General features: G+C 42.9%; 1 protein-coding gene across 5 annotated transcripts in view; it reads right to left on the bottom strand.

Moving 5' to 3' along the window:
• Positions 1-17,436, bottom strand: part of PLCD4 (phospholipase C delta 4) — a 32,527-nt gene extending 15,091 nt beyond the window's left edge. Inside the window, exons 1-4 of one of the 5 annotated variants that reach the window (XM_083624526.1) lie at positions 17,261-17,436; positions 4,925-4,983; positions 3,554-3,712; positions 782-1,010 (exon numbers count right to left, since the gene is read on the bottom strand). In XM_083624526.1, the coding sequence (XP_083480652.1) occupies positions 782-1,010; positions 3,554-3,712; positions 4,925-4,949 (413 nt within the window). In that variant the 5' untranslated portion in view covers positions 4,950-4,983; positions 17,261-17,436. Of the gene's footprint in view, positions 1-781; positions 1,011-3,553; positions 3,713-4,924; positions 4,984-5,263; positions 5,286-5,329; positions 5,464-6,001; positions 6,184-9,118; positions 9,275-17,260 lie in introns of those variants that run through there. The other 4 variants (XM_083624527.1, XM_083624528.1, XM_083624530.1 and 1 more) reach the window with 4 other exon arrangements.
• Positions 17,437-18,074: the final 638 nt, after the last annotated feature.

Raw genomic sequence — 18,074 nt, 5'->3', positions numbered from 1 at the left:
AATCCCTAGAATTTGGCAACTATTAACAATTGCATCTTGTTTAATTTTCATAAGACTAAGCCCTTCGTTCAAAATGTTACCTATTTATTGGCCAATTCATTTATGTATTATTCTCCATTTAAAATCACACAGTAGTTCACAGCAGAAATCAATAAAATACTACAACTTGCACCACCTCCCCCCCCCATACATTCTATTCAGAATCTGTTATTTGCAGTTTTGCATGACTTCAAGTAGTGTTTATAAAGAGAGGAAGAGCCAGAACCAAAGCAGACTGGAACAATGGGCAGTTCAGGCAAGATATGGCTGGGTAGTAGTGAAGAAAGGTAGGTTCATTGCAGGAGGAGGGACACGGTGTGACTGCAGAAGTAATGAATTGATAGGGAAGCACCACAAAAGAGATAGTGGAGACAGCTGAAGCTGTGAAGGACAGGAGAGAAAGAGATCTAAGTGTCAGCAATTGAAGACAGGAAATTACCTTATCTCGGGTCAGACCCACTGGCACTCTAGTTCAGGATCATTTACATGGGCTGAAAGCAGCTGTCCAGGATTTAAGGCAGGAGTATTTGCTAGTGCTACCTGGAGACACCAGAAATTGAACCCAGTATTTCTGTGTGCAAAGCTTGTGCTCTGCTACCAAGCTACAGTTGATATCAACCTCATATTTGATATGAATCGTGGGTCGTATCTCCAGCATAGGAGAACAAATACAAAGTTGAGCTCTTGAGGTTAGCTTTTACAGGCATGGAAATGGACAGTCAATAATTCAACATAAGGATATTGATCCATCTTCTCCTTCTGGTCCATGTTAGTGACAATCTCCACAAGGCGCCGCAGGCCTTGGATCCAGCACTGAGCTTCCTCCTCTGAGCTGGCAATTAGGTCTAGATTGTTACGGCGCCCATGGAAGACAACCGTGAAGCAGCATTCGGCTGGGAACTCCTCCGCTAGACTTTGCAGGACCTCTGACTGGTGTCCCTCACGAACAGTCTCCACATCACTCACTGAGACTTGGGAGAGAGGGATAATCGCCAAGAAACATCAGCCTTCATGGAAAGGTTAGAGCTTAAGATACAAAATTAGACCCTTGCTTCTTAGGTTGGGCCCCGCACGATACAGCAGCAGCATCATTACCTAGCATTTATCTATTCACATATTCAGCTTATTTAATCTGTCTGTCTGCCTATTCACCCAACTCTTTACTAGAGGTTATATCCAAAGCAGCACTACGTGAAGATGCCATCAGCACAAGAATTTCAGTTTGTGCAGTGGAACCCTCTCCACTTCTTCTCCCCCTGTGCATGCTCCCTAAATACATTCTAGGGGTTTTCCCCAACCCTCTGGAACTTATTTTGTGGGGCGCAGGACCCACATTGGGGGAGCAATGGGGTGTGTCCTGTTGCACAAGTGGAAATCCTAGCACTGATGAGATGTGGTAATGGGCTTAACCGTCCAGGGGTCCTTTACCTTTACCTTAGTTGAACAACCCCGTAAGAGCATAGAAATCTGCCTTATACTGAGTCAACTCATTGATCCATTTAGGCCTGTATTGCCTATATTGGCTCACCAGGATTTCAGACGGGGTCTTTTCCCAGTCCAATTTAGAGATGCTGGGGATTGACCCTAGGATTTTCTGTGTCAAAGGCAGATTTTTCTGTCACTGAACTACAAGCCCTTCCTATCCTGTCCTGAGCTACTGTGCTGTCACAGAGTTTTGACCTCCGCAGATCACAGGGGAAGAGATGAAAAAGCATTTTATTGGATCAATTAATGTTGGGACATAATGTACATCCAGCATAAACTGATGGCGGAAGACATCTCAAAGGAGGTTGTGGGCAAGATAGTTTCACCCAGTGGACCATTAGCCTGGAGAAGTTCCAGCAGCAGGGTGAGTGTTCACAGAATCTCCAAGAGAAAATTAAACATCTCTGTGGATGACAGAATGAAAACATCCAGTACTAGAACAGATTATGCAACAAACAGAGGGAAGATGCACAACTTCCGGCACTCAAGATTAATCCAAATATAGTATATTCTCTTCCAGCCAAACATATTTTAGTGACCAAGGTGGAAAATCTAAATTGCACCACATGCATAAAAACTTCAATTAAATTAGCTGGCAATTTGATGTCCAATACCTGCTGCCTGAGGTCATCACCTCATTTATCTTTGTGACAGGATCAGTCCCACTTCAAGTGTCACCATATATGAAAGTCAGGCTCAATACACCATGCCCAATGCTCTTTTAGTTTTTAGATAGGCACATCTAAAATGCTCCTTGCAAGACATTCAGAACATAACATGCACATATGCAGATGCACACAAACATTTCCCTTTGTAGTACACATTGTGATGATCTGTTGCTGGATATCAGATGATGACAGGGACTTGCAAGTAAGTATTGGCAACAGCTGGATGGAGAAGAAGTGTGTGTGCTTTTGTGTGTGTGTGTGTGTGTGTGTGTTTGTGTGTGCACGCACACGAAAGAAAGAGAAGTCATATTAGATGTCAGACATTACTTGCAGTTTTAATAAGTATATAAGAAGCAGTATGTTGAACCAAAGGTAAAATGTTCTGGAAAGCATACAAACACCATCTTGGTAGTTGTGATAACCCTAAACTAATTGGTAGTTGTTGCAAGAATGAGCTCAAGTGTGTTTACATCCACTTGCTTTGATGTATACTAAGTGGCTTGCGTCGATGCTATGCTTATATGTGAACCTTGGGACGCTGGGCTCTAGCCCCTGAGAGGGGAGAAGCCTTGGATAGCTGCCACCCATGGCCTCACTGGCCAGGTGTGATGGGAGCTTCTGAGTAAACTGATGTATGTTGTTTTGTACATAAAAGATGTCTACATGTTTGCTTGGGTGCGGACAAGCCATCGCCTTGCTGCAGTGTCCATTCTGCATCTGTAAAGGCTGGGAGACCTGGCAGGCTGATTTGCTGTAAGTCTACACCTTCTTTTAATAAAGCACTAGAACTGATCACTCTGGCATTTTTTGACATCCTTCTTTGGTATCCCTGCAACCAACCACTCCCACAAGCTTTTCTTTCGGCTGGTGGATCAGGACGAGCAGTTCTTGCCAAGAGATTGAAGGTGGGCCTGAGGGTCAGATCCAATTGTATTGTTCCCAGAACATCCTGTTGGCACCCCATGACATCAAGAGTCAGAGTTTTTACACCCCAGTCTGAAATTCAATCTAAATTTGCATCTAAATTAGCATTTATGTTATGGGCCTGTTCCCTGAATCTCTTAAATACCTAGCAGTACTCCTGTACTGCTGCAGCCCAGCACTTTTTAAAAATCAAGCTAAGTAGTCTTTTGGCTTGGAATTGTGTGATTTTTGCATTCTGATCTCTTCCAATGACTGGTGTTGCCAGACTGTCATTAAACAGTTTCATGTGGGGGCTTCTGCAATCTGGACATGCTCCAACCCTTATGAAAGGATCCCCACATTATACTATATGCTTGCCTGAAAGTGCAAACTCAAAGACAAGGTGACATGGAAACCAGACTTGCTAACCACCATTCAGAGCAGGGAGTGGAACTCACAGGCAGACTTGGCTTTGCCAGACATCTTGGATTTGTACCAGACGGTCATGCAGTCATCCTGCAGCATGAAGTACCGGGGTTTCTTCCAGTTCTTGGACTTCACCTTGCGCATCATTGTCCCCTGTTGCATCTGCTCCAGGTTCTCATCCAGCTGAAGGCCTGAGCAGGAGATTGAGGGGACTGCATTTCACATCAGAGAGTGAGTGAGGGCCACTGCCCACCCAGGATGGGGAACACAAGGAATATTTGTTTGTGTTTAAGCATACAGATAAGGAACAGAAACTGACCCTATAGAGATGGGATGCCAAATTCAAGATAGAAAGACCCAGCTTCTGGAGGAAACATTATGCTCTGAATGAAACAGCCATTCCATAACATCCTTCTAAGCAGCCTACCCCAACCTGGTTCCCTTTGGTTGTTGTTGGACTACAATTCCCATCATCCCTGTCCATTGGAGATGGAGTCCAACAAGATCTAGAAGGCACCAGGTTGGGAAATGCTGCTGTAGGGCAAACATATTGATTCTACATTCAGATCTCCTTTTTGCTTCCAGCAGCAGTAGTCACAACCTGCCAGGTCCCCTATATTTCTCCCTTGGACCTGGAGGCTGTGTGGGATGTATTATTACTAGAGCAGTCAAGTACAACATTTTCCTTTTGTCTAGAATGGACACACAGAGGGATGTGGCTCCAGACAGGGAGAACTTCCTGTCATACCTGCTCTGGAGCTCCCCCCCCCCCTGTGTGTGACCAGGTAGATAGGGCGTGAGTGACCCTAGCTGACCAGATAAAAGGGCTGGTCATGCAACCATCTCACTCTTACCTTCTTACTCTTGCTGGCTCTTAGCCAGCACATGGCTCAACCCACATAGGATGGAGCCCACAAGCAGAAAGTCTAAGATGTAGCTCAGACGTCTTTTCACTGTAACCACAGGATAAAGCCTGCCTTCAGATTACTACTGTGAACTGAATGTGAGTAAAATTTTATTCTTACTTTTAATGAAGACTCTGTTGTGTTATTATTATTTTAAGAGGGAAGTAAAGGGGAAACTTACCAGGAACAATCCAGACTGGATTGCTTAATTAAAGGATTCTAATGAATCATCAACTTACTTCTGATAAGTTGCAAAAGCAATGTTGCTCTGCTGTTTACTCACTAGCGTGAGTGAGGAGGGATAATATCAAAACAATATATTCTCTCCTACCTTCCTTAACATTCCCACAGGGAGAGGATGAGCAAGTGAGCAAGCACCACTGATGGCTTCAAGGGCTGTCACTGGGGGAAGATCTGTGGATGGCATCTTGCCGAAGGCCACCCAAAACCTGGAAGTAGCAATCTAGAGGTTCCCTGGAGACTCAGGAGAATACTCACGGACACTGTAGAGAACTGAAGTCATGGTTCTTCTTCCCGTGGGTTGGCACAACAATCACCTAGAACACAAGAGGGTCAATTGGTTTCAGAATTGCCATATCCCATAATTTGACCTAGTACTTTCTGAAGACTCAGTATCTGATTTATTTTCTGATGTTTTGCATAAGCAATTCTAGTCCCACACTCATACAGAAGTGCCTTTTTATCCTTAATCGCCTTATCAGTCCTTTGATAGAAGTCACAAAAATATCTTAAGGTCAAGAAATTATATCTGGTAAAAAAAAGGGGGGTTATTTGTTGCTGCTGCTAGGATTTATTTCCACAACCTCTTAGCATTACCATTAGCAGTGATAAAAATATATGTTCTCTCTTCATAGCACTTCAGGAAAATATCAGAATAAGCACCCTCATTTTGATGCAGTTTTCTCTCAGACATGGAGCCGCTGTGTACTTATCTGTGTGGTTCCACATATGTTTTCATACTTGCAATGATGTATCTTTTAGAAAATTTCCATTAAATTTCATGGTACATCCTGGTTGATCCGTCTTAATGCTCAATGTAATACAAAAAAATCTGGGATAATGATTTCTTAGGTTTATCCACTAAGACTTGTTCTAACTGGGTCAGTGATCAAAGGTTTCTTTACTTTGCTAACCCATTAATACAAAAAGTGCCTGGTTTCAAAATACTGGGAGAGGGAGAGAGAGTGACAGGCCAAAGCACCACCAGTGACCAATCAGATGCCTATATTGGAAGCCCACAAACAGGAACTTCCCCTCCATCCACCAAGTTTTTATTAGGACTGCAGCACACAAAGAGAGAAGGTTTAACCTTTTCCTCCACAGCTACAATTTTAATTAAAATAGCCCTCAACCACAGCAATTAGCTTTTTTTGGGGGGGGGGTTGCTCCACTAGGGCACCTTCTGGCTGGATCTCAGCTGGAAACAAGACTAGCTCTCTTTCAATGCAGAAAACCTTCCCAACCCTATCAGAAAGAGATTTTTACTGGCCACTGGCCACTAGATGAATGGCCTGCTTTAACATCTGTAGTTTTAAAAATGGGCAGCACATTTACCTATTTAATCCCTTTCAAACTCCAAAGCAATTTAGAGAAGGAGAATGCTATCCTTTTTACAAAGGCTTTCTTTTTTGCAAATTCCAAACAGGTGGCTATGCTAGTCTGAGGGCAGCAAAATAAGAGTCTTGCGGCAGCTTAAAAACTAACACATTTATAATGGCATAAGCTCTTGTGGACCACAGTCTACTTCCATCACATGCATCCATGAAAACTCATGCCATAACTCTTCTTTCTTTCTTTCTTTCTTTCTTTCTTTCTTTCTTTCTTTCTGTCTTTCTGTCTTTCTGTCTTTCTGTCTTTCTTTCTTTCCTCTGTCTCTGTCTCTGTCTCTGTCTCAAAAAATGCACTTCTCAGTCCCCCAAGCGACAGAATGTTCCAGGACAGTCTTTCATGGGGTCTGTTTCCTTGTGAGGAGTGAATAACTGGAGGCACAAAAAACCAAAATGCTAATTTAAAAGTACAGCAGGACAATTGGCAAACATGCAAGGAATACTAATTCCCAAAACAGCACCAGTCCACCAAAGCAACAGCATCTGCCCAAAATTACTCCATAACAGCCAGTGGCAAAATCCTTTTTCTCTTGCTAAATACAAAGCTTAAAAATTGTTTTTTTTCAGGCCCTACAGAGCAAAACATAACCCAAATCCCTGTAGCTGGAAGTAGTCACCAGCCATCAAGGGCCATTGAAGTAAGTGCTTTCCGCCATCAAGCACTACAACAGCCTGGAAAAAACACCAGTTATGCATATGTAAAGAGTTCATTTGAGAAGCTGAAAGGTACTTCAAACAAAGGATAGTGTCTAGAGAGGGCACACATTTGAGCAATCTTAACAGTTGCCTGGGATGTAGGGAAGGAGATGATCCAAGGAATACATGAAAGCAAATTTTCCATCAAAACAATGAACTGGGAAAACCAAATGCTTTACCCTGGAGTTGGGGGTGGAAAGAAAATTAAATTCTTCAGCTGCTGAATAGACAACAGAGAGCAATTGGGAAGGATCTCAGTCATGGCAGAAAGCTCTGGTTATTTGCTTTTCCTATATAATTTGGCAAAGTGCATGTCCAATCATTCCAATAATGTACCACTTCATTAAATTAGACTGAGGAACAGGCTTCCTGCAGTATCTTTCATTAAGGTAATCAAGGAACTGCAGAATCAAAAAGACTAGCTGTGTTAGTTTGGTAGAGCACAAACAGCAAAGTGTTTTGTGGCTCCTTCAAGGCCAACACATTTACTAGCTTTTGTGCACCAGAGTCTGCTTTTGTCAGAAGCCTGAAGGGTAATCCTGAGACGTAAGACCACCCTGTGACCTCAGGAACTGGCCTGAGACCTCTAGGTATAGGGCGGTATATAAATTCAATAAATAATCATCATCATCATCCTGAATTAGCAAGTGTACTCTGAGAAGAAGAGATGTACAGGAGTGAGTTCAGACAAGTGAAATGCAAAAAGAACAGGCAGTAATGTTTACCTGAAAGCAAAATAGTTACAGTGTCCAATTAACAAGGCAGTACTGGTAGTAAGACTAATGTTTTGTCATTGATAAGCTAATGAACCCATGTAGTGTGATGTCAAAACAAAATCAAGCCTACAATCTGGATTCAAGCCGCACGTGGCTTGAATTAATTGCCTGATAAATTGTAATTCAGCAGTTTCCTGGCAGAATTTCGTTTTGAAGTCCATGTTCATACTTTATTCCAGCTTGATGCCGCTTTTGCTTATTATTGGCATTTCAAGAAAGGATGAGAAGTGGGCGGGGACTGCGTCTCTGGAAATAAATTTGACCCTTGGTGGTGACCCCTCTTTAAATGCTGAACCTTTCTCCTCCTAATGTACCTCGGAGGCGTTTTTTTGTATCCTCTCAAAAATGGGCTCTTAGGCAAACAAGGTGCACTGGGGTATCAAAATTATGGGTGTGCATTTAATGGAACGAAGCAGCTGACTTCTGGGAAGAGGTAAAAGTCTGCAGAACATGCAGTCCTTTCCCCTGCATGACGGCGAAAGGCAAGTGCAATGCTTTGCCATGAGAAATCATCATCTCCATGCATAAGCTCATTCTTTCCCATTGCAAAGCCAATCTGTCTTCCCCAAGGAGATGGCTATCCAGAGAGAAAGGACAGAAAAGGATATGAACCTTGAAGAAAGCCCCTGAACATGCGATCTTTGTGCAATGTGACAGCTGTGAGCTGACGCTGACCTTGAAACAGCTTAAGCAACAAATTATAGACCATGTCAGGAATTGCAAGTAGCACCCTAGGAGCACACTGGCCGACAAAAGTAGGTTAAATTAATGTTAGTTTCTCTTCTTATTTTCCCATGCCTTGTCCAAGGTGCTTTGTAATCATTACTCTTAATAATTTACATAACACTTTTCATGTACAAAAGTGTACCACAGTATTTTAAATTTATTGGTTCTCTCCTCCCCCAGTAATTTGAACTTGATAATAATGATAATGATAATAAGAGGTATTATCTGAAAGAGCATCCCACCTATTGACTGGGCCCAGTGCTTAAAAAAAAAATAAAATAAAAATTAAATAGCCTATCCATGAGAGCTGGTGGGGTATAGTGGTTACAATCTCAGAGTTAGGTGGCGGAAACCTGAGTTGAAATCAGTGCTCAGCCACAAAGCTTACCAGGTGACCTTGGGTCAATGTGTCTCTCAGCCTAGCCTAAGCTCACAAGATTGTCGTGAGAATAAATGTGGTTTGGGGTGAGGGGAGAGAGAGCAGTGTATACTGCCTCTTAGCTCTTTGAAGGAAGGAAATAATATTTAAAATCTGATACGCAGAACCCATTTCCACACACTCCTTTTTAAAAATCACATCTCTTTGATAGGGAAAAGGTTTCCCACCATGTGCTAAGCCAGGGTAGCCAATGTGATACCCCTCCAGGTGTTATCGAACCACAACTCCCACTATCTCTATCCTTCGGCCAGACTGGCTGAGGCTTATAGAAATTGTAGTCCCCAACACCTAGAGAGCACCACAACTAACAGCATCAACATCTGCAGAACACTAACACTGTTCTAAGGCTTCCATTGGTAGCACGTAACAGACAGGGTGATACTTTTAAGGAACCAGGATATCTGTGCCACTATTCAGCTTTTCTTACAAATCTGGCTAGATGTAGCCTCATGCGGAAGACTCATACAGTAGATTGTTCACCCTCTCTCTCTCTCTTTTGGAAAACAAATAAAATGAAACTTAAGAACAGGCACACAAAGCGGAACAGATCCAGGTGGAAGGGAGAGAGTTCTGTTGCAAATGACATCACAGACAATGGCACAGGGATGTCCATAACACTCACATAGCAACATTCCACGCAGCAATAGCATCAGACATGCTATCAGGGTTTGAGGGGGATAACCATGTACAGACCGTATTGAGCTCCTTGGAGAAGAGGTAGAAATGTAATAATAAATGCACTGCATTTTCTCAGGCACAAAGCAGCATACTTCAGATGCTCCGAAAAACAATGTAACACCACAACACAAGCAATACCTTTAGGGCAGATATGTAGATTATGTGCTAGATTTTCGGAAGTACATATCTTATACTGCATAAAAACGATTGTGCAGAAGATCCTGAGGAATAAGTATTTCCTCCAAAGCCACTGCATATGTCTGTGTCTAAGGTGGGTTCCAGGATTCAGCACTCTGCATAAAAGTGCGAAGGAGCCCCACTTTTGCTATATTCATTCTTCGATTGTGACCTCTGGAAATTGTCACATTGTGGTGTTGTTTTCCTCCAGAAGAAATAGCCTTGCTTGAAAAACCTATTGGGTTGAATACAAGTTACCTTATTTGGAAATAATGGCTCCTGTGCAGCAAAGGTTAGCCCTGACCAAATCTTGTTGGAGTCAATGAAATAAGTTAAGCCTAGCTCTGTACCTGGAATACTGGGATGTCTACAGGTATATGCATAGTCAGTCATCAGTGTTCAAGGATAGAAACCTCCACCCAAATTATGCATCGGAAAATGCCTTTGCACCCTACTATCCATGGCAAGCAAACTTTGATTCAGCAAAAGCTCAAAATACCTTCCTCTCCCCCCCTCCCTCTGTCCCAATAAATGTTCTTCCTTAGATGATCAAACCTTTAAGAGTTTTCTCCTCTAAGCTGTCAGTGTCTAGATTCAGGTTGCTCCATGCTATTTATGTCAATATCCTCCTCTCTTTATAATAAACCACATATTCTTCAAATCCAACATCAGGTTTATTGCTAACTCACCCTTGTATAAGTTGTCCCATGGCATGCTGTGACTCAAACTAGCTAAAAACCCAAACATGTGTTCCGGCTGCGCACATGTAATCACAGACATGTGTGGACGAGGACATGCAGTAACAATCCAGGTTTATACCACAGTTTATTTCACACTGTCATCAGTAATGGATATTCCTAGGATCTGGACCTCAGTTGCCTGTGATCTGGAAGTGATTGATGAAAATGGAATTCTATTACAGCCCAGAGCTGATAAACATTTCATCTGCAGTACTCAGAATAATAGCCATGAGAGGATTCCAAAACCGTAATGCAACTGGCAAGACTATGTATATGCTGAACTTCTTGGCTAGTAGCCATTTGATAACCGTTTGTTCTTTACATTCATCTTGTCTGGGGGGATTTAACCTTGCAATCACCAATGGACTTTGCCATTACAGTAAATGTCATTACAACAACTGTTAAGAGGCTTCTAAGGACAAATGTTTTAGTTGCTTAAACCCTGCATCTTATCATCACGCACCACACCATTTGTAAAGGAACAAGGTTGCTAGAGATGGAAGAATATTCAGGAAAATCCTATGGGCTTTTTAAAAATCAAAGGGATCTGTTGTCCCTCTTAAAAACAAAAAATCTGATCCAGCAAGTGAGTGAGTGCTTCCTTCCACCACCAAATGTTTCTCAGGCTTACACTTATATTTGTTTAATTGTGAAATGAATGTGTTAAATCCATGAAAAGCACATTCATTTAAGCTACATTTCATTATCATGTTGTTTTTTAAGTGGCTACATTTGCAACTCTCTCACACCACAATCCTGTAAGACATTTGGGATTTAAGCATAACGGCACTCTCGCTCCACAACAGATCTGTAGAATGTTGCTGTGTGCTTTCATCTGCTTTCAGATTATTACTGGTTTTTTTTTTGTTTTAAATAGTTTTATGCTTTTCATTGATAATTTTAATGTTTTATTTGCTTTGTAAACTGCTTTGAGGTTTGTTTGTTTGTTTGTTTGTTTGTTTGTTTGTTTTTACAATCAAGCAGTGTATATATTTTATGAAATGAATGAATAAACTCTCTCTAAATATCAGCCATATATAAAAATGTATGGTTATTAAGATCCACCACCAGACCCACTGCTACTGTGTTTACTGGAGTAATAGGGCTCCCGTGCCTTTAACAGTTGTTTGGATAAATGGATTTTACTATCATTTCACAGTGCTGCATGAACAAGGAGGACTGCACTTGCCAAAAATTCCTTCTAAAATGCAACGCGTGAAGGTACAGGAGCCCTGTGCTCCTTTTGCATCTCATCAGCCTAGCGGCATTCCACATCACGAAGGCGATCCAGGCAAAGCAGTCTGTCTTGCCTAGGCAAGACGGAGGGAATCGGACTAAACAGTTGACTCAGCTTTTTCATGCATTAGCAGCAAGCTCACCAATTACATGTCCAAGTCTGGTTCTTGGAAGTTCTGATGCTCTTAGTTTTGCACCATTCAGTCCCTTTTCAAAATCCTGAGCTCTCTCTCTAGCTCTTCTCAATCTAATCACCTCCCTTGTGCAGTTTATTGATGCATCATTCATGTTACTAAGCATGTGGTTATGTTGCCTAAGGCTTCTCTGTGCCATTTGCATGTGGGTTTTCCCCAAGTATGTTCTCTTGCACACTGACACTTGCTATCAGGAATGGGCTGCTTTGCTGTGAGACAGAAGCTGACACACACACAGTAGCGGGCCTTAGGGCATAGTGCTGTGAAAAGGATCCAAAATAGCTAGTGGGGGATGAAAACCTTTGTGAAGATGGAAGAAGTCCAAAGAGATTAACGCTGAAAAGATGGTGAATCCCAGCTTTTGCCCTGAGGCCAACATAGTGTGATTTCTGAACAAGACAGCTTTATGTAAGTAAGGTTTCAGTTTTTTACCCTGGTCAGGGATCTGGCACGTGTACATTTTTGTCAGTGTAGACAATACTGAGTTAGATGAAACAATGGTCTGATTCAGTGAAAGGCACTAAGGAGGCTTCCTAGTGTGGTGCCCCATTGCTGGTGTTGAACTGAGATTCAAATGCCACTCTCATCAGCTTCTGTACATGAAACAGGAGGTGCTACAGTGGTACCTCGGGTTAAGAACTTTATTCGTTCTGGATGTCTGTTCTTAACCTGAAACTGTTCTTAACCTGAGGTACCACTTTAGCTAATGGGGTCTCCTGCTGCCGCCGCCACGCAATTTCTGTTCTCACCCTGAAGCAAAGTTCTTAACCCGAGGTACTATTTCTGGGTTAGCAGAGTCTGTAACCTGAAGCGTATGTAACCTGAGGTACCACTGTACCTTGTTCTTGCCTCAGGCAGCAAAATGCCTTGGGTTAGGTCAGCTTGCCAGGAATGCTCCCTGTTATCTGGTACCTGTTCCTGGTACAACAGTGAGACTATTTTGTCTAACTTTACATTTGGGGAGATGTTGGAGATACTTCTTAGATGTTGTTAGTTTGTACCCATAGGCACTAGAGTGATCTTGCCTCCCTCTCCCTGTTCTCTGCAAATCAAATGGGAAGCAGGGGAGCCCATCTCTAGTGAAGGTTGGGGGGGGGACCTTTGGCTCTCCAATTGTTGCTGATCTAGGACTTCCATCTGCCCTAGCAAGCATGGCTAATGGCCAGGGATGGTGGGAAATGTATTTCAGAAACAATTGGAGGGCCAAAGGTTCCCCACACCAGTTCTCGTGCATGTACATGGGCATAAACAGGAAAATGCTTCCATTTCCTCTCTCCCCCAATAACCAAAGCTCAAATATGTTTCTGAATGTGTCTAAGTATTATTATAGTGGCCATTTTGCAGCGATTACAGTGTAATCAACGCAACCATTGTAAGAGCAAACTATTAAACATTCCTAAGGGGGTGATCAGTATACTAACATGCTCTGCTTCAGAATTTATTGCAGGACAAAAATAGCAGCTATTGTGGAATAAACAAATACAAGATTTAACAGCTAGCATAGAGTCTGCAGCAATACATAATGAATGGAGTGCAGGGAATTGTTAGGCTGATACGGTCATATAAGTAGCTGTAATCAGTGCTTTTTTCCAGCTGGAACTTGCTGGCACCTCTCAGGTGGGCTCCATTGCTGTTATGAGAGTACAAGGGACATGTTAATGGTGAGTTCCGGTACCTGTTTTTCTAGAAAAATAGCATGGGGTGTAATAAATGTGCAAGTATCTAGAACAGGAATGAGTAACCTGTGGCCCCGAGGATGTTGTTGGAATATACTGATTTTGTTTGTGACACTGATCCCAGCCGGTCTACGAACCACACCTGCAAAGGAAGAATTAGGAGCTCACTTTAAACTCCCCAACTGTTCCTTTGTAGCCACATCCTTATGACAACATCACACATGACATCAGGTATGGAGCAGGTGATTGTGGTTTGGGGAAAACAGCCTTGTGGACCAAATTGGGACTTGTGCTGGGCCAACTTAGAACCATAGATTAGAGATTCCCTACTACTGGACTATAAGGTTCATCATCTTCAACAGGTTATCATTCTCTTGTTTAAAACATAAGGAAACCCATGCTGGACCTGATCCAAGCTTCACCTAGGTCACAGTCACACCATACATATGAAGTACTATGATACCACTTTAAACAGTCACAGCTTCCCCCAAAGAACCTTGGGAGCTGTAGTTTATTAAGGATGCTGAGAGCAGTTAGGAGACATTTATTCCACTCACAGAGCAACAATTCCCAGAGTTCCCTGGTAAGAAGGATTGACTGTTAGAAACAGAATCCAGTGACCCTTTACTGTGCTGAAATTGCACAATAACTTTGGACCTCATAGCTGAAGGGCACTTTTAGATGTCAAATGTGGTGAGCCACGTCAAAATGTGGCAAGCCATTTTGACATTTCCCCAGAGTGGTTTGAGAGGGCAGTAAGGTGTACTGCAGTGAAATAGTAGAATTATCTGTACATGCCAGGCAAGAGAGGGGTGAGAAGGAAGGAAGGAAGGAATTATCTATTTTTTGTGATGAAAGAGACAACAAAATTATTAAATACAGAGTCCCAAAACAAATTGAGCTGCCTTGCAGGATTCACTTTGGGACACCAAGTTTGCCTTGTCTCAAATGTGCCTTGCTTCAGGCTTTCCCAGAAGCTGAAAGCAACTTATCCTGGATTGAACTCCAGGGCTTATATTTAATTCCTCTGAGGTCTGGCACAGTAATGCAATCTCCTGTCTCAATCCCGCAGGAGCGAGCAACACACCTCCTCCCCTTTGCATACACAAGAAAGGAAGGGGGGCTCATCATTTGATTTCACATGCTGGGCTGCATGGATTGTGAAAGCAGGAGGCCCAGGGTGCCTAGACACACAGGCATATCAACAGCACGTACTACTGCCTCAGTATAATGCAAAAAAGCAGGCTGTGCTTCTTGATCTTTTTATGGAGAGAGAACAGCTTCTCCCAGGGCTGGGTCAAGACATTCCACTGTCTGAGGCAAAGGGTGAGATGGCAGCCTCATCCATTCCATTTACAGAAGCTGACCAGAATGGGAGTTGAATCTCATGTCAGCACTGGTCCTCCACGGCATCTAAGGGCATCAGGCTTGCCTAAAGGGTGCACAGATGGACCAGTCCTCCAGCACCTCACTGCACACTAGCTTTTGCCATCTGAAATGGCAGCCTCACTCTACCTAATGGTAGCGCCGGCCCCAACATCTCCTATCTTCTGCCTTTTTGCTGTTTTGCTTAACGTCCTATCTGATGAAGACTTGTGATGAACCCCAAGGCCTGCTAGTTATTTTGTTAACAGCTTCCAAAGGCAGAGTCTGTCAGGATTGTATATTTTCAAGGGATCCATCTGAGGATTAATAGTTTGATGCAGCAAAAGCAACAGTCTTGTAGCATCTGAAAGACTAATGCATTTATTCTGACAGAAGCACTTGTGGACTAGATACAACACATTTGCTTAAGTCACAATAAACTGACTAGCTTTTCAGGTACAGCAAGATAGTTGCTGTTGTTTTTTGTGATGTTTTAGTTGGTTTCAAGTGACACTAGCAGGAAGCAAAGGTGGACATTGGGTGAATGCATAGTAATATTGTCATTTAAAAGCAACAACCAACATTTCAATGTTATGTGTATGCCAATAGGAGTATAAATGAAGAACAGCTTGCGGGATAGATGAATACGTGTCACCTGGAGGCTCTTTGCAAGAGGGGATCTAGGGGCTTGCCTAATAGAACAGCTTTGCAATAACCGCATGCCCAGTTTTGCAAGATCTCCAAGTAGTGATGAAATTGTTCCTTTGCCTTAACAGCTATAGCTGTGCCTGATCCATAGTGGAACTCCGGTACACCCAAAACAAGAACTTTTAGTACCAGAGACAGAAAGAGATGGAAAAGTGCTCAGGGGCGTTTTGGTGTTTCTTACAACCTTATTCTGCTGCTCAGCAGTCACTCTGACCATAAATCTCTGTTTCTAAACAGATGCAAAAAAAAATCTGCTTTTGGATCAAGGTTCAGATCCCACCTCTTGACAACTCATTGGCATGTCATTACACAATCTTAGTTCTGTGTCCTTAAAATGGGGGGGGGGGGAGACAATGACCCTATCTCTCAGAGTTGCTGCTAGGATGCAGACTTACTAGGAAGTAGATCCTACTTAAATCAATGAGGCTTACTTCTGAGTAAGCATAGAAAAAGTCATCTTGAAATCTGAAAGACTATAAAGCACTTTGTACATTAAAAGAAAACAAAAGTACCCTTGGCCTCATTGGTCTCCACACCCCACCCTTCTTTCCCAAAGTATTTTCTTGCCTCTTTTTAAAGCTTTTTCAAGCTCCTTCTTCTTATCTCCTCACATTTTTCTTCTTCAGGAAAATCTAGCCATTCTCATTTCATTTCTCACAGCACCCATCCCTCAGACTCATTATATTTCCCCATCCTAATTCCGTCCTGCTTTTATTTATTATTCACAGATATGACAAAAGCCAGGAGGAAGATTTACTGACCCTTAAGCGGCAGCCAGCAGAACAAACTGCAGCATTTTAAAAATGCCAGCTTTCCTTTATAAAACTCTCAGGGATTTAATCTCTCCCCTGAAACATTTGCCCTTTCCAAGGCAGCTTTCCAGGGATGGGGACTCAGGCTCATTTCTGAATTTAGTGGAACGCCATACAAATGCATGCATGAACCCCCAGAATCAAAAATGCACATCAGAACAAAAGCAGAGTTGAGGCGGCAAATGCCTTCTCAAAGGCTTTGCTGCCGTATGCGCCTTGTGGCTGTCAAGTGCCGTGATCAGCAATTAATTTAATTTGCTCTGTCCCCTTGCGGCTTGCTTCAGTGCTTCACCCTGTTTCATGTCCTGGTACCCAGATGTCTGGGATTTTCTTATAATAAACAACCCACCACTGCCTGATGCAAAATAGCTTTGGCTTTGTTCTGTTCAGTTTTGCCTTCAACAGTCAAGAATCCAAGAAAGAAAGAAAGTTAATTCTAACTACTACGTTTGAGCACAGATGCTCGACATCCTGCCTGAGCATCACCCACACATGCTCCAAGTAAACATGCACACATTTCTCATCTCCATGCGAGCCCTCGGTGAGCTTTAGAGCTCACATCAAGAGTGACACCTATCTGTATGCATGCTCGTGAGCTCACATCTGATCAATAACTCACACCACTCAAGGCTTTCATTTATCAGAACCCATTTGCAGGACTATCTGTGCCTCAGCCAGCGAATGGGAGAAAACAGCCATACCTCTGAACCCACACAGAGTGCTTTTTCCTTGCCACCAAGTAACCACAACAAAATCCTGTGCATCCTGAATTAGGCTTGAAGCTGTCCATGGTAGATGGTGTCATTTCTGTGCACACCAGAGTAACATTGTTTCTCATTTTAAAAATATAGCACACACTCGTGGCTTGTCTTTGAGTGCATGTTCCTCCTTCCCTCGCTGCCTCTCTGTTTCCAGTGAGCACTGCAGCAAAATGTCCCAATTTCCCCTAGTTGCACCAAGTCCTTGCAATACAGCTCTCTTACCAGTAGACAGAAGATCCCTGGGTTGGAACAAGGGCCCTGTTTCAAAGTGTCTCCAGGTCTTGAAATGGCATGGCGGCGGCGGCGGAGGCAGATCCTGCTCCGGGTTCCCCGACTACTCTGCCTTACCACCTCATGCTGTTGGCACACAGGACTGCTACTGACGCAGCAGCTGAGCTTGCACGAAGGAAAAGGAAAAATGATCTCACAGCAGTTCAGCCCTGCCCAGTGCTTTGCCTCTTCACTTAAAGGCACAGAGCTAGAGGCTTACTTGTCACCCCGCCACCTGGCAAAGCTGATCAGCCTTGGCTCAGAGTTGAAGGAGACAAAAATAGCCACTCTGACAGTTACAGCATTTGGATGAATACATATAACTATGCATAAATATCAATACCTATGTATAAATATCTATACATACGGATGCATCTAATCAGGCAGGTGTTCAGTCCAGTTTGGGGCACCTCCAGAGTGCCACTGTTTTTAAGTGCACATAGTTAAAGCGGGTTAATGTGTTGTGCCGCTCCAGCGCGACTTAACACTGACTTTTTCCTGAGGTTAGGAACGTGACTAGGGAAAGGCATTGAAAAGGGTGGGATGAATGAATGACTAGCTGGAAGATGTATAAACACGCGGCAAGCAAATTAGGATGGATGCTCATTGTTATATAGCCTCCCAGCAAACAAATCAGAACAAATACTCAGTAAAGACCAAATGTCATCTAACCTCCATGCAAGCTTTGTGCAAGTGAATCAGGATGGAGGCTGAACAAGCAGGTCATCTGGTGGAGTTCTTAGTTCTTGTGAAGCATTCCACACAC

This window comes from Podarcis filfolensis (assembly GCF_964270895.1).
Source record: "Podarcis filfolensis genome assembly, chromosome: 1".
NCBI lineage: Eukaryota > Metazoa > Chordata > Lepidosauria > Squamata > Lacertidae > Podarcis > Podarcis filfolensis.
The sequence above is the reverse complement of the archived record's forward strand: the minus strand, read 5'-3'. Positions and strand labels throughout refer to the sequence as shown.